The 23047-nt window shown below is 30.5% G+C and overlaps 2 protein-coding genes across 8 annotated transcripts in view; both read right to left on the bottom strand.

The window, feature by feature from the left end:
• Nucleotides 1-769: 769 nt before the first annotated feature.
• The window catches only part of LOC111425973 (serine/threonine-protein phosphatase 2B catalytic subunit 3-like), a 70902-nt gene continuing 48624 nt past the window's right edge, over nt 770-23047 (bottom strand). The window contains exons 6-14 of one of the 7 annotated variants that reach the window (XM_071194265.1): nt 21484-21623; nt 21134-21211; nt 16435-16528; nt 16169-16376; nt 12596-12628; nt 9910-9994; nt 7506-7603; nt 7247-7445; nt 770-4221 (exon numbers count right to left, since the gene is read on the bottom strand). In XM_071194265.1, the coding sequence (XP_071050366.1) occupies nt 7282-7445; nt 7506-7603; nt 9910-9994; nt 12596-12628; nt 16169-16376; nt 16435-16528; nt 21134-21211; nt 21484-21623 (900 nt within the window). In that variant the 3' untranslated portion in view covers nt 770-4221; nt 7247-7281. Of the gene's footprint in view, nt 4222-7242; nt 7446-7505; nt 7604-9909; nt 9995-12595; nt 12629-16168; nt 16377-16434; nt 16529-21133; nt 21212-21483; nt 21624-23047 lie in introns of all 7 variants that reach the window. The other 6 variants (XM_023060283.2, XM_071194266.1, XM_023060286.2 and 3 more) reach the window with 6 other exon arrangements.
• Nucleotides 5521-7235, bottom strand: LOC139428997 (uncharacterized protein PF3D7_1225600-like). Its single transcript, XM_071194267.1, has one exon. It carries the CDS (start codon nt 7153-7155, stop codon nt 5677-5679), a length of 1479 nt encoding a protein of 492 aa, XP_071050368.1. The 5' UTR covers nt 7156-7235; the 3' UTR covers nt 5521-5676.

Below are 23047 nucleotides of genomic sequence, written 5' to 3'. Positions count from 1 at the left end.
CCAGTACAATAGCTTCCCATATAACTTTCAATATTTATGATCCCATTAGGAAATGACTTGTCAAACTTAGTAATGAGCACGACTTTAATGGATTTGTCCATACATCGATCGTGCAACTTAACCATTTGCTTTCTTTGATTACTTTTGCCTTCACTTTGTCATATGTTTGAGGCATTAACGATATCTGCAAATATTTTTCAGATTTAACTGTATTTACTACTTTACGGCTAAAAGCAGTAATTTCCACTATAGAGTATGTCAGCATGTCGACAATTATAAAGTCCATTGGCCTTATCATTGCGGTTGTTTCGTTATTTTTTTTGTTAACCTACATTGTATGAGATTCGATTGTTATTATTAATGTTTGCCACATCTTTCTTTTTTAACATAACTTCTTTTTTCTGCTCAAACTTAGACAAAAGTTACTACAATCCATGTATAGTTTGTTTTTTTGATTCGTTACTGCCCAAAGAAAAAAGTTTTCTGAAAAGTTTACATATGGCTCGTAGAAATTCCAACTAGTTTTTCGTCTTTCTCTCTTTACATACTTTTTGTATACGCTTCACAAGATAGATGCATGTATACAAACTTGTTTCATCTTGCTTGAAACTAGATAAAACTTCCATACGCGCAAACCAAAGCAGATGCGAAAATAGACGAACACCAGCCGAGACTAGACGAACAAAGTTTCGGTTATTACCAAAGGTTCGGTTGAAAAAAGGATATAAAAATAATACAATTACTTAATTATTAAAATAAAACCATTAAAAATGTTTAATTAATTATATATATTTAATAAGAACACAAAATCAAAATATCCAGTACAATTGAAATGTAGAATTGCAACATTTTATTAATTATTATTTTTACTTGTTTTCATATATCATTTTTTTTAAATATTTTTTTTTTCATTTAAACGAACCGCATCCTCGACGAAAGTAGTAACACAGTGTAAACTCAAGTAACGCAAGGCGATCACAGATATAAACAACTGCCAAATAGAAACATGCAGAACTTTTAGAAGTTTGTCCATCGTAAATTGCACATTTCGATTGATATGAATTATATCAATGCGTCGTCATCCTTTTCTCATTTTTTTTTAAATATGTATATAATGTATATTCAATTATTTAAAAACATTCAGCTAAGTCTAGATGTACTGGAAAACAGTTTTTAAATTTTCTTCCGTTTTTAATTTGTAAATATCACTTGTGACTTGTAATTTTGTTGTGTTTTTATTATATTATGAAGGATTTGATATTTTATACATTCTTAATTTTGTTGGTAATATGGTTTAAGAAACGTAACGCAAAAATGTTTTATTTTTTTGGGATAAAATGCGCTTAAGGTATAAATATCTTTTTGACCATAATTCGAAGAATGATTTATTATAATTATTATTAATATTAAGTGTGAGTTACGTTAAAAATTGCATATATTAACAGTTAAGATCTGTTAAGTACAAAAACATTACGTTTCTTAAACACATACTTCTTATTTATTATTGATGGTTTTTACGGACTGTTTTCGATAAATGCCTTTTTTTGTGATATTATTTGTTAATTATTTTCCAGTACTGAGATTAATATTAATGGCCACTGTTTTTGTGACACAGTGATAGTACTAAAGTATTAAAAGTCTAACATCCCAATACTTCAGTGCATTATTATATATAATAATCATTATAATAAGTTAGGAAGTATGAAGGCATTATAGATAGTTTTTTTTTATATTTATACAATTTTAAAGATTTTATTTTCAAAAAGATGACTTACCACGATTTGGTATTTTGCAGCAGCAGTATGTACAAGTGTATGGTTGCGTACAACATTTAAGTTCAGTTAATGCAAAATACCAAACTAGAATATTATAGTAAAGCTATTTGAAAAGAAATATAGCTATCACAAACAACTCAGCGTACTTTATTGCTTGGTTTTTTTTATGAATTTACTTCTTTTTTACCAAGCTAATGAAGAATGCCTCACATTTACAATGGTATTCACGAAAAAAAGTTTAAATTTAGATCGAGTGTCAGCGATTTTAATCGAAACCTTAACAAAAAATATTTATTTTATTTTTCTTTTTTGATAATATAAAAGAGAAATCCGAACGTTAACTTCTTCAGTCGTAGATCAACTAAAGGTCGCATACTACACATTTTGAAAGATGTTCGTATATAATATATATGTTTTATACATAAAAGATTTGTCAACCAATCACTTAAGCATGACATATTAAAATGTTATGGATTGTTCTTAGCTAGATAGAAAAATGTGTCATTTATTGCTTAGATATACCACAGTCTGGCGTTTTAAGGAAACAATGCAAATTTTTTTTTAGACACCATATTAATTGATCACCATATTCCACAAGTTTCTTTTGCCGCCGACATTTTTATTTAGAATTTGAGGTGGTGTTTTGAGAAATTGGGGAATTAAGATATTAAAAGAAACATTTTAAAAGGTATATTAACATGACTAGGTTGGTAGAATATGATGGATTAAAAAATAATTCAAAATGATAATGAGCTTTAGTATTCAGTGATTGATGTTACCAAATCTTTAAATGTATTGTTTGAAGAGCGGGAGAAAGTGTTGCTAAAAACAATGGGATGCCCCAAATTTTGATACAGTTAATATATATGTATATCTACAAGTAAATATTACTTAGGTATATCAAGAGCTTAACCAACAATTACATATATTTATAAAAACATGACCAATACAAGAATAAATCCTTCAAAGATTGTTTAAGTAAATGGTTCGTTACTTTTCCTTTTTTCTTTTTTTTTTTTAGATTTAGTAAAAGCTTACAATCAATGAATCATAAGCGCGACTGTGTAGTACATATGTATAAAAGTTAAGGGACGTCACAATATATGTTTTATGAAATTTCTGTTTTCCTTTTTTTTTTTTGATATTTTCCTAATTTTTTTCTAAGTCGATAATCTTGGTTGAGATATTTTCTAGTTTTTTTTTTCTCTTTATAATAATCAACTATACCATAATAATATTATATGTATATATTATAGAATAAATTTACAGAATTTAATAAGTTTAATTAGATATATAATTTAACACACTGGCACACAACGTAACTTCAATCATTCACACAGCAAACTGGCTGCCTCAGAAAATGATTTCAATTCGCATCATAGAAAGAGATTCTATAAAACAGAGTTTATAACAACCGCTATATTCTTACATATATACAAAACTAAATTAGTTATATAACTCTCATTAACAGTTAATATAATCTTTAATAGCCCCAAAAATTTGAAATTTGTTATTTGAGAAATTACAATCCGAATTGAAATGTAAACTCTAATGTCTTTTATAACAAACCACATTGATATTATTATTTGTTAGTTAGTTTAGTACTTATGTTGTTTATTTTTTCCCTTTTCTTTTTGGAAATGTTAATAATATCGAAACAGTTCTCTTAGCCAGCAAGTTTCCATACTACATTTAAAACACGTCAACAGAATTTGTACAATCAAAAAAATAAGTACAGCTTATAGCAAACTTGTTTATGTATTTTCTGTGTTATCCATTTGTAAACAAGTAACTTTTCTTTATATTATTATATATCCTTCTATGTAAATGTCATATAGTAGAGAGAAATGATAGAAATATTTTCTCGACTCATGGATGAGTTTATAATATATTTATGTATATATATATATAGCAATATCTTCAATTTTTTAATAGTTTAAACTTAAATAAACACACGTATAGTGAAAATGTACATGGGAAAGATGATGAGATACGATAACAATGTTTTATATTCATTTTTCCTTGGTGACAGACAGGTTTATGGCACGTTTATCACTCAATAAAACACGTGCAACCCATGCATGTTCGAACCGCCAACTCTACACACTATAAATAAACATTTTATTCTCGACAGAAATTAAAGTATTATCAAATAAAATCAAACATTATCAATGTTATTATTAAGGTTGACTATAAAAAAAACAGTTTACATTTTCAAAGTTAGATTTTTTTTAATAAAAGCTTCAACTAAAAACTGCCCAGTTCGGAGGCTCGAATTGCGGAAGGTACTGAAGGTAGGAAGCAGACCAGCTACTTTGTTTGAAAGAATGTGAACGATCCTGTCGTCCCAACGATAAATTGTGATTACAAGCTAAGAAAAGATGTAACATGTATATAAGAGATGAGATGCCATCGCAATTGGACCAATCCTCTTGATTGTGTACATCTGTAACAAGAATTATATATTTTAATTCAAACTAATAAAAAGGTAAAACGTCGTTTGAAGATTTTCGTAAATGTCAGTTAATTTCTTCTAAATATTTATTCCATATCTAAGTAGGTGGTAAAGTTTACTTTAATATGTGCATGAAAATCTTGCAAAGCGCAATATAGTATATTATAATTGAGCCAATAAAAGTCCTGTTGTTTGCGCATGGTTCAAAATTTTAAGATTAAATTTAGATGGAATTCCGCATTCAAAACTTGCTAGTTCTTTTGCTTTCGCAGCTGCTGGTTTTGTAGCTGCAGTCATATAAGTATCCAAGAGCTGGCGAAACATTACTCAGACCAGGTGATTTGTATCATATCCAGCTTTTTGAACTTCTTACCAATACAATATTAATATCAAATGCGCCCTATCTAGTACCAGATAACATTCGCATGAGATCAAGGGTCATACCAGAGATCCGTTATTACCAATAGTTGAACTAAATGTTACTGTGTTAAGAAACTTAGTGTCAAATGTAACGTCTAAAAACTTCGTCTCCGATATTAGTTTTATATTATCATGTTGTATAAGTATAGTAATTGTTCTTCCTGCCATATATATCATTTGGTGGAGAGGATACACGTAGTTTTCTGGTAGTCGAGTTAAAACCAATGGACACTGCATAATCCATTAAATATTTCATGCATCTAGTTGTAAGTTATTGATAAACATACCTGAATGTCTAGACTTAAATTCGAAATTATCGCATTAAATCCTATCACAAGAAGTTACTATAGTTACTCATGGCTACTGCTATTTTTATCATATCAACAAATTTGAACTAGTTAAACTTTAAAGTAATTTTTCTCGAAAATTTTCTTTTGTAACCAATATTAATATTTCACTCTCTAGATTCAGAAAAACATCCTCTTCGTTTGAAGAAACGATGACGTCATAATCCGTTTAAAACTGGCGGAAAAAAATTGAAATCTACGCTAAAAAATTGCAAAATATTTAAATCTTTAGACCCGTTTCAGGGATTTTTCCATAACCTGTTGATAATGATTTTATCGCCTATATCCGCTACTTTACGGACATACTGTATTTTGTTTAAAAAAATAAAAATTGTAATAAATGGAATTCGAGCGGTACCTATACATAATGACCCAAAAGCTCGCTCTGCTAGGATGAACTGCAAATATCATACAAGCATCTCCTTAGGCATAAACAAAAATTCAAAATTTAAGGAAATTGTTTCTCAAAATGGAAAAAAAATATGCATAAACGACAATACAGAAAGAAATTTCAAGAAATACAAGATTTTGAAGACCCAAGTTTTATTTATTTTTTATAGCGATTTTATTTTTTTTGTTGCACATAAATATCTTGTATTGTCATCGCATTGTCACTTTATATTTTAAAAAATAATTTTTTTTATGATTCTTTTTACACATAATTAATAGAAATGAAATGTTAATCCTTGGTGTCATTATCGTCATTATTTGCCTCATTATTGTTATCATTATAAATCTGATAATTATTCATTGGATTAACTTTTAATCCAATATCATCATAATCAGCAAGTTCAACAATAGTTACAACACCACCTTCAGGTTTCTTTCCATAATTAAACACACCAGCTTCAGTATAAGCGAATTTAGGTAGGGTTAATAAATCTTTCTTGTTACCTTCAGCTCTGGGAAACGCTTTATATGCAGTGTTGGGAATTTTGAATTGAGAATCAGCCATTGTAATAGCTCTCTCTAGTAAGGTTTTACCTTCTGCAGATATTTTTATAACGTTTCTTATAGCAGGATCTATTGCTCCTCGGTCGGCGAGGTTCATCATCTTCTTTTCTCTGTGAGATAATCCGTCAAGAAGTCCTGTTGGTTTTAAGTCTGGACTATCAAGTTCGGCAATATTTTTTTTCATTTTCTTTAATATTTTTTGTACTGGTTTCATGGTTTTCTTATCTTTGGCTAAATCGTCTACTATATACGTCCAGTAAACGTTAACGGTTCTAACTTTTTTTAATGTCTTTTTGTCCAAATAGCTAAAGATTTTCTTAACAACCCATATTGGTAACATTTGTATTTGATCAACTAAATTTTTTTCTCCTTTTTTTCCCTTGCCACTTTTCTTTGAAGTTTTAGTGCTTTTAGAACTTTTACCTTTGGATGATTTATCTTTTTTACCTTTCTTTTTTCCAGTATTTGGTTTACCCTCAACAGAAATTCTATACTTTTTTATTTCATCTTCCCAAATTTTTTTCTTTTTTTCTATGTCAATTTCCAATGGTGTTAAAGGTTTCTTATGCTCCTTTTTTTTACCTTTTTTACTCTTATGTTCTTTACCTTTTTTATGTTTGCCTTCTTTACCTTTTTTATGTTTATCTGTTTTCACTGAGCCATCCTTATCCTCTTCCTCAGGTTTTTTCTCCAAAAATAATTGGTTCAAATCAATTTTTTCCTCTATAGAATCAGCAATAACTTTATTTTTATCTTGATTTCTAAGTTGGTTCTTTATAACGTCACAAATACTTTTTAGTATCGCTCCACCACTTACTTTAAATAACTCAATCATAGCAGTAATTTGTTGACTATTTTCCAAATTACTATACCATCCTATAAATTTAGATATCGTTGCATTCAGAAATTCATCATCCAATCCTCTATTGTGATCTCTCAATTTTATATCATAAATATAAAATGCTCTCGAATTACATTCACTATACATCGTTAATTTATCCGTTTCAAAATTAAAACTGGATAATAAAATATTTAAATACGATTCATCGTTCAAATTTTCTACCATCAATGTTAATACTTTTAATTTATTTTTTAGTGACGCTTTTAAATACCAGTTATAAGCGCAATTAAATGTAGTCCAAAAAAATTTTTCTTCTTCTGAAGCTAATGTTGTTATAGATGATTTATCCTCTAAACTTGCCATTGTAAAAAATATTGATGTTGACAGATTAATAAATTGAAATTGAGTTATGATTATTTTATTAAATTTATTTAAGAAAAAAAATATTACTTGCGCATGGACATATGTGATGCATTATTTAGGTGTAGCTCACGAGTGCGCATTGGATTGGGTGTGATTGTGATCTTGGGGCGCCTCGTCTGCAGGCGATGGAGGAGCATCTTTTCTCGGTGGCATACGTTCGTTAATCGCGTCCAAACCTTTTGCTTCCGCAAAACTAGTAATCTTGTGGTTTGGTGAAAACCCTTGTAGGGCTATAACAAAACAAACATTAATTATAAAACTAAATTATCGTACTATAAACATTTTCTTACCATTCTTGAGACTCGTTTTACCACCTGAAAGAGCTCCAAGAGGTAAAGCACCAGTAGGTGTAAGTCCTTTTAACTGAAGCACCGATTCGCTTTCCTCTCTGCAAATAAATTAAAACCATCAGACATAACGTAATAAAAATAAATCATTAAATTAAAACTTTATTAAACTTTCGGAAACACTAAACTAGTAACCGCCTAGTTTTATTTAAGCCCTAGTACTTTGGGGATCGTCGCGATTTTCCCCTGGGCTTGACCATCACAGAAACTTTTCTCATTAACTACTATGCAACGAGGACCTTGTCCTTTTAAGCAGTCGAAACGAGTTTGAAATAAACTGAGGCGCTACAAATAGAAAAAAAAAATGGTCGCCGCAATCATTATAATTATCAACATTGCGGCGTGGCGGCGAAACGTAGTTCACGTTGTTGTTGGAAATTACTAGTTTAGAACTTAAAGTGGTCAAGTCCGCATGCAATCGAAGGAAAGAGCAAAGGGCGAAACACGACGGCACCTGATGAAATTGCAACTTCCGTACCTTCTAACAAGCTAAATTGGACCAAAATTGAGGAAATGTTGAAGTTAAAGTTGGGAGTTAAAGTAATTAAAATAAAGTTGAAAACTCCAATTTTCACCTTTCTGTAAAAAATTGTATTTAGCGTGGTGTATGTTATATTATACAGAGTAAAGCGTTTAAATTGAATTTATAATAGCAATCAATAAATGAATTGGTAATTTTGACAGCGTGTTGTTAAAGAAATTTTTCGAATAGAAATGTCAATAAAATCCGCGAAGTTAAACATATACAAATGTACAATATTTATTACAGAACAAAATATTTGTTTCTGAGTGGCAACAATTAACATTGCAAATGGGAAGATATTTATAGATCACACTTGGTAGAGGATGACTCAAACGACTTAAGATTAATCCTAAATTAACTGAAGGACATTGAGAGGTGAAAGAAATTGTGACTTATTAGAAAATTTTATTTTACTTTATTTTAAAGAATGTATTAATTACCACTTTAAAAGATACTATATTTACCTCATCTTTATAATGTAATCAATTAAAAGGATTATCCTTTTTCTTAGCAGGAAGATTCATTATGTTTACAATGATGTTTACATTAAACGCTATGAATTTTTATACGCTTTCTTGTAAAATATGTAATATTATGTTTTATCAACCGTACTTAGAAGATAAATCTGATTTCTAAAGGATAGGATTTATTTTAATCGGATTACTGCATTCCAATTATGGCGCGATCTAGAAAAACAAGTAATTAGTAGAAGACAAACTGTAAACAAGACGCAATTTGCAGACAATTCCACTTTTATTAAATTACCTATCTCGTACTTCATTATCTCTGTGGCAATTATAAGGCATTATTTGATACGTCCAAATGAAAAGACGAGCTTCTAACCAGTTAGAAATTTATATCGCTGGTTTTTTTGTTAACCTGTAAGTAATTACGTCATATTGACTTAGGTGACCCAAAAATATGCCTGAATTCCAGGTGATCAGTGTCACGGTTTAATTTTTACACGACCTTGTTTTTAACAACACTGATGATATTGAAGTTGACGCTACGTTTGGCTATACATTCTACATCGGCGACCATGATTTAAAAATTTACCTGATTTACGGATTAACAATATCAAGAAATTGGGACCACAATACAAAAAATGCTCAATTAGCCCTGACTCTTGGCGTACACCTCAATCTTTCTCATCTCTGACTATCGATCATAAAATGTCTCAACACTCTTCGTAATTACAATACCTATTAGATACTATTAACATTGCCGACAGCTTCTCTCAACATGATATCTAACCATAATAAATATCAGATCTAACGAATTTTCTGACACCCTTTAATCATTCGTTACTTGTGTCAATATCATCCCAGACCTCCACCTCAGCATCTCACAACCTGGTTCCCGCTATATATCAATATCGGTGTATGAACGTAAGTAGTGAAATAGCTTCTCTTTTTGTTGAGTAAAAATACAAAAGGAAACGTTTGATTTCAAATGACTATCGATTATAAAAATTTTAAAAGTAAACCTTGAAGAAAGAATTATTATTACATATTTATAAATATAGTTCATTCAATAAAGAGGTTAATGTAATCTTCGAAATGCTATATTTTAGATTCGAAATCAAGACAGACTTAAACCGTTCATCAATCAAGGTGTTGAGAAAACGTTTGGTAACACCGCAACTCAGTGGTCGTATCTTGTATGTGACGTGACATCAAAGTTGATGAAACCGAACTAATTAGCTACTATTTGTATTAATTTAACCGCAAAATGTATATAGACTTAACTTGTGAATTATAGTAGGGTGAACGGACTCGGAACAAAATTGGATAAAAAATAAAATTAACTAATAATCTAACTTACCTTAATACAGAGAATACTCTAGCCATTTTCCCGATTGCCCGGATCTTATTGCGAATAACCTCTTTTCGTAGATTTGCTGCTGTACCTATAAAATTCACAATAAAATTAATATCAAACACAAACAAACAGTTTTAAACTAAAACGTAGAAGTCAACTCTTCAACTCAATAAAATCAAAAAACACGCTTAATCTTAATTAGCTTCGTGATGACAAGTAAAAAACATCTCGGTTTTAACCTACATCTCTTAAAGCAACTATTTTACCTTCTCTTTTTATTTATTCATTGTATCAAAATCTTTTACACACAACATTTTGCATTCATCAAATTCCAACACAATTTTTGTCACCGTACAAAAAATAAACAAGTAAACGGATTATGTTGCAAAATAGCAAAATCTCTCTCAATATTTATTCTTGTAAAATATGTTACAAAAAAGGAGCTATATATATAAAACTACTAAGTATATTTTTAAAAGTACGTTGTAATGGAATGGTTCCAAATAGTTTTTTCAAATTTGGTACTTTATTAATTAGTAATATGGAACCGCATCGTATAATTGTCATTATGAATTTTTACATGCAAAAATGCTTAGCGATTACGAAAAGTGAAGGACCTATCACTGTTCGTGCTGCAGATTTAGCTTTAAAACTTATTTGTTAGTTTTATCAGTTATTTAGGCGAATGGATACGTTTATACTCATACAAAACGGTATACAAAAGCAATCATGCAAAAACTTTTTTTGTATGATTATTAATTTTAATTTTTTGCAACAAACTTTTTGCTTTGCTTTTAGTAGTACCTACATATTAACACATTGAGTCGCTGTTACTATTACTGCTGTACTATTACATAAAATAAATAACTTTTTTATCTGGAGCTTTTAAGGAGTTGTGATGGACCTAATTCTTCATCTCTTTCGTTTTTTTATAAATAATTTATTTTACTTTATTTGGTATCCTGTTTGTGTGCGCAACAGCAGTAGGTCCTTGACAAATAAACAGCGAACTGTCAACTTACCGAACGATGCAGGAATTCAGCCGGCACCGTTGACGAAGATCGACAGCAAACGGGCAGAGTGGCGCAAAGTGTAGCGAGCGTAGAGTTATAGAAAAAAAACAAAAACAAACGGTGCATGTAGAAAATTATAGCCATCATACAGACACACAAATAAGAAACGAAAAAAAAAATTACTTCCTTTTTTACGTGTCTCTCTCTTTTTCTCCACTTATTATTTTTTTGTATCTATACTACTTAATTTCAGTTTTATTTTCGTTTTATCGTTAAAACAACAGTTTCTACATTTGAACGATCATTTCATTCGTTTTGATAAAAAAAAACCTTGTTGTTTTTAAACGATATGAGAGACCAATACGTTAAAAAAAATAAAGGAACAAAATTAAAACAATTAATTCGGCATTAAAACCGTAAAAATTATACAACACGTTAAAGGCGAAAAAAATAAGCAAGAAAACGTATTTTTCGTTTTGTAAGTTAAGCCAATCAATAAACACAATACGTTAAAAATCGGAAAACTAAGCCAACATTTCATAAACCAAGCGCTTTTTCGCAACAAGGAGTAACAAAATCTAGCGTTTCCGTTGTTCTGTTTACTTTTATACGGGTATAATGAACAAAAAAATAAATAAATATATATTTTTGTGATGTGTACCTAATTATAGTAATGACGAACAAGCAAAACCAACAAGTTGCAGTTTTATTGTCGTACGAACTCGAATTGTGTTCACCTGTGCAATCGGATTAAAAGAAAAAGCTTTAATTAATTAATCAAGCTGTTATCTAAACATTAGCGTACACAAGACTATTTAAATTAGTTGCCAATTAATAGCAAGTGAACACAGCTCACGTGTACACAGTCTTTGTATACTTACAACAAAAAAAATACATATACACAGATTCCACTTTATTCAACATGTAATGAATGGTGATTGAATGCTTTCAACATCAATTTAAAAGAAAAAATTGCGTTTATTTTAGTTAATTAAGAAACTATTGCATACAACAGTGAATGTTAATAAACGCAAATTTATTCCTTATTTCCTATGAATAATAAAGAAAGAAATAGTAAATTAGCTAATAGCTCCAAAATATAAAGTATATGCGCCATGCAAAACTACGCCTCTACTTCATCGAACGAAATTAAAATAACGTAAAAAAATGTAAAGAAAAAAAGAATACTACGAAAATTATTCAATTATTGCTCTAGATTTCGTATGAAAAAGAAATAATCAATTCTCATAATTTGGACTTGTAAAATTTCAAAGGTGGTTAGTGTTTTGATCAAAAAAGAAAAATAATTAAAAATGAATTAATAAAAAACAAATTATAATCACAAAATTAAATAAAAATAGCTCATTAATTTGGTTTAGATTCAAAAAAACGTATTTTCGGTGTATTAACACCATGTATTAAATATGCTACTCATCTCGAAATCAAAACATATTTCTTTTTAATTAGAATACAAATTCGAATAAATTTTCGAAGGGGGGAGATAAAGAAAAAGAAAAAAAAATCGGGCAATAATAACTTGAATAATGAAAAGATTAAGTAGCATAATTAACAGTGGCAAAACTGTATCAAAAAAAGTTTCTTTTTGTATTGTCAAATGATTAATGCAGTGTTATTTTAACTCTTCTGTCCAAGCTGCATGTTCTGTGATAACTTACCAGGTTTTTTAATAACTATTTTTGGTTGTTTCGCTGTGTAGGGGCGCGATTCCAAGGCGAATATAGACAAATAGTGAAAAATAGAAGTGTCAGAATAGAAGAAAAATATAAGCATACGGTGTGCATGGATTATTTTTTGTCTTGGTGGTATAAACAAGTAAATGAAAGAAAAATAAATAAGGAACGACTCGATTTGTTCAGTGCCGAGGAGTTATGCAGTGCGAACAATATAGTAGAAAAATCCGTAAAATTTGATCAAACTATCCACAAGGATATTAAAAAACCAAATCTACGTGAACAGAAACAAACCAAACTATAAGTAAAAGTATATAATATAGAATATGCTACTTGGGACGCATTCCTATATATTTTTTAAGGACGGTCTCGATTTTAAAGAAAAAAAATAAAACAACAAAAACAAAAGGGTTTTATCAAATCAAACATGAAGAACATCAAACAAAACAAGAATGTACATTATAATGATCGCAATAGTTATGTATTATTATTAACCACCCGCTCAATTTTGTCACTCGTCTATTTAGTTTTGATTGGTTAGCTTATCGAAAATAAAATAAAACAAAAATTAAAATAAAAAAATACATAATAAAAAAACTATCCAGGCAGTCTATACTGTATCTACAAGTCTGAAGCGAGTCAATATTGTATAATAATACGAAATAAAACTGAACCTTACCATCTAGTATTCCAAGTAGCATTGAAAAAAGTAGTAAACAATTTTTGAAATTTTCCATGTTTGCAAAATTTATACATTTGCATTTGGACGATTTAATTTAATTTTTCGGAAATAAAAAAGCGTGTCAGAAATTATTTGTCTTTAATATAAACCGTGTGTGTAGGGATGTACTCTAATCACTAATAAAGGTAGAATCTTGATAAAAAAATGTTAGTTTCTGAACATGGTCACGAATAATATAAGTATGACTAGAGGTGTTAAACGGATTAGTAGAATACAAAAGTTTTAAAGGTACATTGAGTGAAAACCGAGCATGAGTGAATTAATTGTCTAATAACAGAATAATTACACAAGTTTATCAATATCGATCAACTTTTAAGAACGAGAAAGGAGTTTATGTAAGTTAAATTTATTACACTGGATGTAACTCTAAATCATTTTGGTTCTGAGTAAGTATTATTTTATATCTCTACAGGAAATATATCGTTTGCCAAAACGTACAATTTCAAAAATTATATGTTTGTGCTTGATGTCAATTTAAAATATCTTTATAGGCCTTTATAGGCTACGTAATTTGCATAGAAAATAAATAAATGCAAAAGCTATTTCCAAACATTTTAGTCTATCCTTCAAGGTTTTGTAACTTCTGAACATAACATTTGGATAAAGAACCCGAATTTGCTTGAAAATCTTGGGTTCGGAATTTCACGTGGCAATGGTGTTAGGTAACGCTATGTGCCTGCCTATGAGAACTTCTGTAATACCATTGGAAAACTCACATCAGTATTTTTACCTTGCTATTCATTTTTTTCTGGAAACCTAGAAACCTTAATTTCTATCGTATGCGTTTCCGTTCTATTTGTCAAAATCAGCCCTCCATGGAATCACACTCCAAAAGATATAAGTAAAAATACTGCTCATGCCTTGTTAGCATCAATCAAAATTTTGCCATTATGTTACAAAACTCACAACGTTGGGCAAAATCTATTTCAGAAAACAACTATCAACTTATAAGGATGAAAAACAAGGTCTCTATGTAAAACTCTTCTGAAAATCCGATCTCACAATCTAAGCGAAGCAGCTTTTGTTGATCATAATGATGATTGCGATAGTTTTTGAAAATAACGTTTATATTTTAAAACATTTAAAACATTCGACGTCAGACCAGAAAGTGGTAGCTGTATATAGTTTATGCGTTTAAAATCAGATACTCTATTTTTTGTTTAGAGAACTCGTAGTAGGAAGAATGTAACTGAACAAACAAAAAATTTTTCTTCTTGTGCATAACTAAGTGTCTTATCTCTTTTACCTGGTCCTGTCACTTAGTTAGCGACCTTCCTCTTGGTCTTCCGCCTTCTACTTTTTCTTGGACTTATAATTTTTTCAGATTATCTATATCTCTTATCTGATTGGATGCCCAAAATATTGTAGAATTCGTCGCCGGCATATAGCAAAGAGTCTGTCTTTGATTTCAGTCAGCACCACATCTCGAAGCTTCAATCCTTTTTTTATCAGCTACTTTGATAGTCCAGGATTCTACACCATAGAGGAACATCGCGAGTATAAGCAGCTTTAGCTTCGTATTCCAAGTTCTTTAACTTAACTCACATTTTCCCTGACTGCAATTAAGTGCGCCTAGAACAACATCAATTTCGCCATATTTAGGTTCATTTCTAATCTCAAGTTTCGCTTTCTTCTCACGCCAAATTCGGAATTTCAGTTCATAAAGTAGTCCTTCAATACTCGAATAACGATGGGATTGAAGCGATTCAGTTTGTTACACAAATATATTGAATTTGGAATCGGGGTCAAAGAATGAATGTTGAATTTGGGTAAAATATGAAGGATTTAATAAAAAAGTTCAAAAAACTTGTTCATTAAAAAACCAATAAGGTTTTTAAAAATAATTGAAAAAGTTTTACACATTGTGTCATTTAAAATTAAAGTACATGATGACAGCAAATAACTTTCGGTTTAATAGTAAATCATTAAAGGCAACTTATGGCGAAAGTCTTGATGGCAAAATAGATACAAATTAATAATAAACATTAGAAGCATCGTTTCCCTGCTCATATCTGATTCCGTGTAAACTTGTGTAATTTATTATTTAATATTAGTAAGAGTTACATTGCACATTAAGCGACAATGAGAATTAAAAATAATTAAAATTAAAAAAAAAAACATTTTTTCACTCTTACTCACTTCCAGACGATTTAGACGCGGAGTTTAATAACATCTAGTAGCATAATTACATTAAATTACATGTATGTAAACACGTCTAAATAAATTTTTTTATATCAACTTTTGTATTTTACTTTTTCGTTTAATGTTTTTTCTATGTAAATATTTAAATAAAATGTTTTAGTATCACTTTCATAATATTTGCATAGAATTTTTATTATTTAACTTACTCTGCCTATGTACAAAGAGCCGATCTTTCATTGCTAATACATGTGAATATACGAATAAACCTAAATAAAATTTATTAATATACTTTAATGAAATTCTCAGGAATACGTGACTGCACATATCAAAACTAATTTTCTCGCTTTTAATCAAACGTTTCGTGAACGCAAAGGGTAAACCCGAAAAACATGAACAATACGTAACCACGAATATTTCCCCTCAAACATTATCCATATTCAAGCGAGGGGTGAAAATAAATTCAAGAATGTACAATGATTAACAAACACAAATACTATTCACGAATTTCATTTCATCCTTTTACTATTTATTTATTGTTAACTTTTTGTTTATTCGTTATTTTGTACCAGCAAAAGAAAAATCTCGAATTATGGTTGTGTTGAGGAAAAAATAAATTGTGATGTGTATCGGAATGTGTCTTATGATGATTGTTAATGTGAACATAGTTTTCCTACCTTCTTCTTGGCCATCGTCGCCTTCCGAAACGAGTTCATCGTCTGAACATATGTTGAGTACGTTGACGAGCATTTCCGTCACCTTTTCACCCACAAATGGTAACGACCACGTGAATACATCCATGAAGTTCGGTAACCAGTACGGATGTGTAGAACAATTAAATTGGCGAATATTCATCACATTGTTTTCATATTTTAGTACAGCGGCCTAACAATACAAAAATTAATTGAATAAAAAGTAAATTATTTACTTTTTAAATATTTACCTTGTTATTATACACATCCAGGTAATTCGGCGCTGAAAATATTGTTATCAGCGATGGGAAGCCAGTTGTTTGACTTTTTCTATACATTCGATACCTTTAACACAAAAAAAAATTATTAAAATAGTGTCAAAAGCATTTAAAATTCCCTAAAATTATTGTGTTGTGAATCGAGATAAAAACGTTTTTATAATAATATATTTACCGCGCAATTAATCCAAATAAAACACACCAATTTACACAATAAATAAATATCCTTTCAAACTTCGTTAAACATTTCATTCCATGTTGAGTTTGAATTCATAAAAAATTTCGATACAGTTGATGAAATATTTCGACATGACCAGCGCAACAATAAACGATACAAAAAACAATACATTTGGTAACAATGGCATTTTTTATGTTCGAATTGAAACGAGCAACGATTTTAAAAAATAGAATTACATTTTTTTGTATATCAAGCCTGATGGTTATAACTTTAGCATGTTGAGAAAAGATTGCGGCCGAGACAATACAATCTCGAGAAAATCGCTATTTATGACAGTAGTTGTCGGGGAAACATATTTTTCTTGAGAAACTTGCCCGAACCAAGAAGTTACAAGATCGGGGTAAAAATTTATTTCTTTTTGCAGATTATTTTTTTGTGGTTTATTGTTTTTGTTTGTTATTACTTAAGACATCTCTAATGTAATCTAATGTTCAAGTTCTGTGAGGGAATTAAAATAAAGTTAAAGGCAAAGCTCTCGAGTAGTATTAAGTTAAATAGTTGGTTAATCTAAACAACACTATTATAACATCTAAACATTTTCACAAAATGATACAGTGAAAAGTAACACACAGCTTAAAATAATAGCAAACCATAAGATAACAACTGTAATTATAATAAATTATCCGTAAAATAACATATAACAAAGAAACTATAATTAAGTGGTGCTTAAAACTTTTAAGTCCGCCTATATTAGTTGTTATGGGTGTGGTAATAACGCGTTGCGTTATATATTTCATTAAACACCGTTGAGATTGGCGTTGTGTCACAGATAAGAAATTTTTCATGGTCTCATAACGTTTCCGAACCAGCAACCAGAGCCACAATCGCTTGGGAACTGTAATCTCACGATAATCGAAAATTTTAAAATAATGGCAAAAGTCTTGGCCGGGTTGGTCAAAGGGGAGTGCGCAACACATTTTCGGATTAAAACTCGACGTGAACGTGCAATCTGGCCGTTCCAATCTGAACGAACTGGAAATAAAATTTATTGCGACTTTAACGCGAGGCTTACGGGATTTCTTTCTTTTTTCCCCCATAACACATAAAGAGGCGCGCATGTTAAAGTGCCATTAGGTGTATTTATAATGACGGATTAACATTATCGACGTTACACATTTCTTTTTTTTTGAAAAATTATTTACTACCTTTTATAATACCTGTTATTTCGATCGATTAACAGTTATAGTTAATTGAAAAAAAGAAATCTGAATAAAGTGTTAAATGAAGTATGGTTTATTGATCGATTTCAATTAAGTTAAAAAGGGACGAAAAAATTCGCTTTTAAAAGAACGTCCTTGGAGAACGGTGATCACCTCGGCATCTCGAGCACGAAGATCTTTACCGATTGTTCGAAGGACAAAAGAGGGCATCATTACCATATTAATTATAGTCAACGGAACGTGCAATTAAAGTAGTTTCGCGTTCTGCGGAGCTTGCGAAAAATTATATCATCGCGCACAAAGTTCGTTTTAAACCACCATTTTTAAATCCTTCCCTATCATAGACATGGGATCGGGTCAGGTGATATGGCATGCGAACAACTTTAATCCTATACCAAATCCAATCCTCCTTCAAGTCATGGCCATAATTAGCATTTTATCGCTACTCGGTATTTTTTAAATAAAGTATTTCCCATTACGACACACCGCATCATGAATAACAGGAAGAATAAAAAAGAAGAATTTTTTTCTAAAACTATAATATAAGAAAAATGGGATAAAAGCGTTGAACACCACAAAAAAATTTTGATGTTTTTTTCAAACTGTGCTTTTTGGGGTTTTAATTTCACCTTCTAAAAGGCACGGGCAGTTTTCGAGATAACATTGTTTTGGGAAAATGCGTTTTTTAAAGTGTGTGGGATGCCAAAAAAATACAATATACGATACAAGCTCAACACATCAGCAAAAAAATTGTTAAGTGTACCGAACTGTCACAAACCACAAAAAATCAGGTTAATTAACTAGCCATAAAAGAAGTTTTTGTCCCAATTTTTTTTTTGATATAAAATTGATAATGAAATGGGCCTTGTTACATAATTAGTAATTAACAGCAACGACGCACAACTCATGTTATTGATCATTTAACCGATTTAATTATTTAAGTAGTATATAAAAAGAAAATATTGTAGTCGTGCAAAAATTTGACCTCGAAATTTTGATTACCAAAATTGATGCAGAAATTTGTGTTAAGACAAGAACATCAATTTTTGCATAAGAACAAAAATGCCAGTATTGACATAGAAATTGGCAGAAATTTTTGGCAAAAAAACAGAGTAGATTTGTAGAGAAATAACAACACTTTATGAGGGAGTGGATATAGGATCGGCATTATCACCAGTCATTGCTAACTTCTATGTGCAGCTATTTAAAGAAGCGGTTGTAAAGACAAGTCCTTGAAAATCAAAGTCATCTGACTTGATTCGCACACATTTTCTAAGAGCTATGAAACTAGGGAACGGAAAATTTTAAAAATGAAGAACGACATTTAATGAATATACTCCAAAAGAATGGTTATAAGTTGAAGGACATCCAACGAGCTATCAGGGAGAAGAAGCTACAGACAACAGATAGGGTAAGTAGTCAACCTGTAGGCTGTATTTGTCTTCCTTTTGTTTCAAGTGTAACGGAAAAGATAGCCAGGTAACTTAAAATGGATGATATCGTGGTGAGGCATGGGACAGTCTGTAAACTACAGAACGTATTGCCGATACCAAAGAATAAACTGCCTCCGTTAAATGAGTGAGGATATCAAATTGGGAAAAACAGAGCAGTTACTACCACCAGAGAATAACATAGAGCGGATGGTATGGAACTAACAATAAATCGAATTTGCAGGAAGCCCACAAATTTATAACAAGAACATTGATTAAGTTATTTATGCAAAATGACATTGGCAAAAAAGTTTCTAGAACACCAACACTGATACAGAAATTTTTGCAATAAGGTTAGAATACCGACAGAAGTAGGTATTGGCAGCGACAACTATTGATACTAATAAAGAACTCTGACAGAAATTTCTATACAAAGACAAATATATAACAGAGAAAAGAAGACAAAAACATCAATTCCCTCAACCTCAATAATTTTCATCAGAAGTTTCTAATAAATGACGATAAGTATTATAGAACAATTCATAATAAAATATATACAATAAATAATATGAAAATTATTGCGACCACAACAAATTATTTATTTAAAGATTACAAAATCCATTCGTAGCTTCCATCAATTGCTTTTCCTATTATTTATCGATATAACACAATTTCCTTAATACGCTCTAATCTACTTCCTTATAAAGAAATAAAATGAAATAAATGTAGTTTACAATCAACCAAAGATAGATAATGTGTTAAGAATAATAAAGATCCTAGTCTAAATAAGAAATTTGTGTGAATCGTCAGTCTAGAAAAGAGAGAACATAAAGTGTTGAATAGAATGGTTACTAAACAATGGGTTGGTACACAATTCAACTCGTAAACTAAAAGATTTTATGTGGCTTCGACGAGATAAAACGGCTCCCTCGATATTTTTTCGGTGGTGTTATACGGTGCTCACGTGAGCAAATTATGGTAAAACCACGTTAAAATCGTGATGAAATCGTAGTTGAATTTTAACGATAGCGCCGTGGCGTACACGCAACAAACATAAATGCGTGATGAGAGATAAATAAAGTACGATATGGTTCGACTTTAATCTGATTCATTATGTTGAGATACAATACAGTGGCGTGTTTGAGAGGGATTCACAATAATTATACTCTCTCACCTTTTGTACCATAATCTGGTATTGTGTCTTTATTTATGATGCTAATGCGATGCAGTAAATTAGGCGTGTGGTTCGTGTAGTAGTCGAAAACAATACGATTACGAAGCGAACAAGAACCAAACTTTAATTAAACAGATAAGAAAATTCAATTAGCAATGAAAACGGAGGTGTTAAATTTTAAATCCAAAAATAAATGAATAATAATTGCATTTTATAGGATGTTTTATTTACGTTTGTGTTCGATATCAATTCATTTTTAATTAATTAATTTCCCGTGATAAAATTGTAAAAAAGAGATAAAACGCAAATTACTTTATTAATAATGAACGCTGTTAATGAAAATAGACTACATTATAATAATTTACAGCTATTATTTGTGTTGTGACATTATACGCTTTTAAACGAATTCGATGAAAAATCAATAGAAGTAAATAATTAATACCTGTTGGGATAAAAAATAGATTTTTTGGATTAAAATGGTTTTCTTAAAATTATATAATCCATTAGTAAGCGACAAAAAAATAACTGTAAACAAAGAAAAGCGGTAAAGTGTAAACATCGTTTTTGTGAAAATCGTCAGTCGGTTTTAAGTCGAGGAGTTCATTATGCTAAAAGTCCACCGGGAATTTTAGAAAAGTGTTATTTTCTATTAAAATTTTTTAAAACTCACCCTGCGTCTTGTGCTTCATGTGCTCTAATAATTGATAGGAGATTATTATTCTGTAGGAAGTCGCAACAGGCAGCGTAGCTGAAAACAAAGTATCGATTTAGTAAAATGCCAACCGTATAGTAGAACAACGAACGCGCGTTGTCTGGTTCATTAATCACGAACCGTGTTGGTCGGCTGTCACTTGAAAGAACAGGGAAGAATGAATTAAACCAATGTTCTACAGGTGATATAGCATAACCACTCTAACTTATCACTTAATATATATTACACTCTTGAAGAGAATAATTTTAGAAACATATTTAGTAAATTTAATTAATTAGTTACACAAAGAACATCCAATTTTTACTAACCTGTAAAAATATGAGCAGCCTCTTACGGAGTTGTGTGAAAAATGTTCTGCGTTATTTTCACTACCAAAGTCTTCTAAAGGATCTGACCATAATAGATCACACATAGGACCAAAAGCCGGAGGTTCTTTAAACCGATCTAGCTGTAAATAAAATCAATAATCACACTTTATATTATAATTTTAAAATGATTAATAAACAATTTAAATGCATTATGAGTTTACCATTCCGTATGAGAAATCACAAATGGTTATTTTCCAGCAAATTATACAAGGAACTGTGTTAATTCACACATAATTACATACAGTAGACTGACCGTGAAATCTCTACCATGCTTTATACTTTATATTAACAATATAACACTTGAAACGGGTATTAACATCCAGAACGCATTTGCACTGATCAATATTGCGACACAGATTTAGTTCAAAAACTTGGTGTCTCTGTGTCGTTAAATTTTCACGTTAAACCTCAACGGAGTCGTACAAGTTTCTGAAGATCGGATGCACATTGCAACTTTAAAAGTAAAGGGAACAGTAAGTAGTTTAGGCAAGTTAGGAAAAGCCGTCGAAAGTTAGCAATTACAGTTTTGCGGGAGTAAAAATATCGACGCTTACGACATGTTTGAATTTCAAAACTTAAAATATATAATGCAAAGGACGAAATATCCGCAATACGCACAATCAATAACGGAGCAAACACCTTCGTGTATATTATCATAACATGAGATCCGACGGCGTTGTTTTAAACACGCAATACAAATGCATCATGCGTTTGGCATTTCCAGTTAAACGTTATCAAATTAAATGTTATAAAAATGTATTAAAATCTTTCGAGGTTAAACTAAAATGTATTGTTTTAATAATAACGAGAAATAATATAGGCAATCCATATCGATTATAGAAAGCAAACCCAACTCCTTAAAGAAACGAATTATACCATTCAACGAATCCGAGAGTAGCCGCATAGCCCATAGCTAAATCAATTTAAGTTGAACCTAGTAGTTGGATCTATTTACTTACGCGGTAGACCTTTGTAGAACGAATTCCGTTCTGTAAATACATTCTGGGATTGCTAGAAGTTACGCAATGAAATATAGACTTCAAAATGCATAAAGAATTGTTAGATTGAATAATATTTTGATGTAAAAGCTTAATTTTCGTAAAAGCGAAAATATATTTAAAAAAAGAGCAACGTTATTTATTTTTATCACGGATCTCCTAAAAGGAAAAGGGTTGTGAAGTTTCATTAAACGACTTGGATCAACCCGAGGATGAGTAAACGTTAACAACCGGGAGGGAAAACTTGACCGATGCGAAGGCGAAAAATAACATCTTTGTGCAAACTTTATGTAGCCCGATAAAATTGAAGAGACGAGATTTTCTTAGAAAAAGTAAGCGAAAATAGAATAGTTATGGAATCAAAGCAGCCAAGCGAGACGATTTATGAGAGCTTGTATAAACGACATCTCTCGCCACTGAAATTTCTAGAACAACGTTAAACCGTTGAGGATCCATCCTATCACATTCTGAGGAGATTGAGGAAATAGCCGAGAGCCACAAAAGGA

This window comes from Onthophagus taurus, chromosome 2 (genome assembly GCF_036711975.1).
Source record: "Onthophagus taurus isolate NC chromosome 2, IU_Otau_3.0, whole genome shotgun sequence".
In the NCBI taxonomy this organism is placed as follows: domain Eukaryota; kingdom Metazoa; phylum Arthropoda; class Insecta; order Coleoptera; family Scarabaeidae; genus Onthophagus; species Onthophagus taurus.
The sequence above is the reverse complement of the archived record's forward strand: the minus strand, read 5'-3'. Positions and strand labels throughout refer to the sequence as shown.

Excerpts from the sequence above, each read along its gene's own strand:
- LOC139428997 (XM_071194267.1), bottom strand. The coding sequence starts at position 7,155 with ATGGCAAGTTTAGAGGATAAATCATCTATAACAACATTAGCTTCAGAA.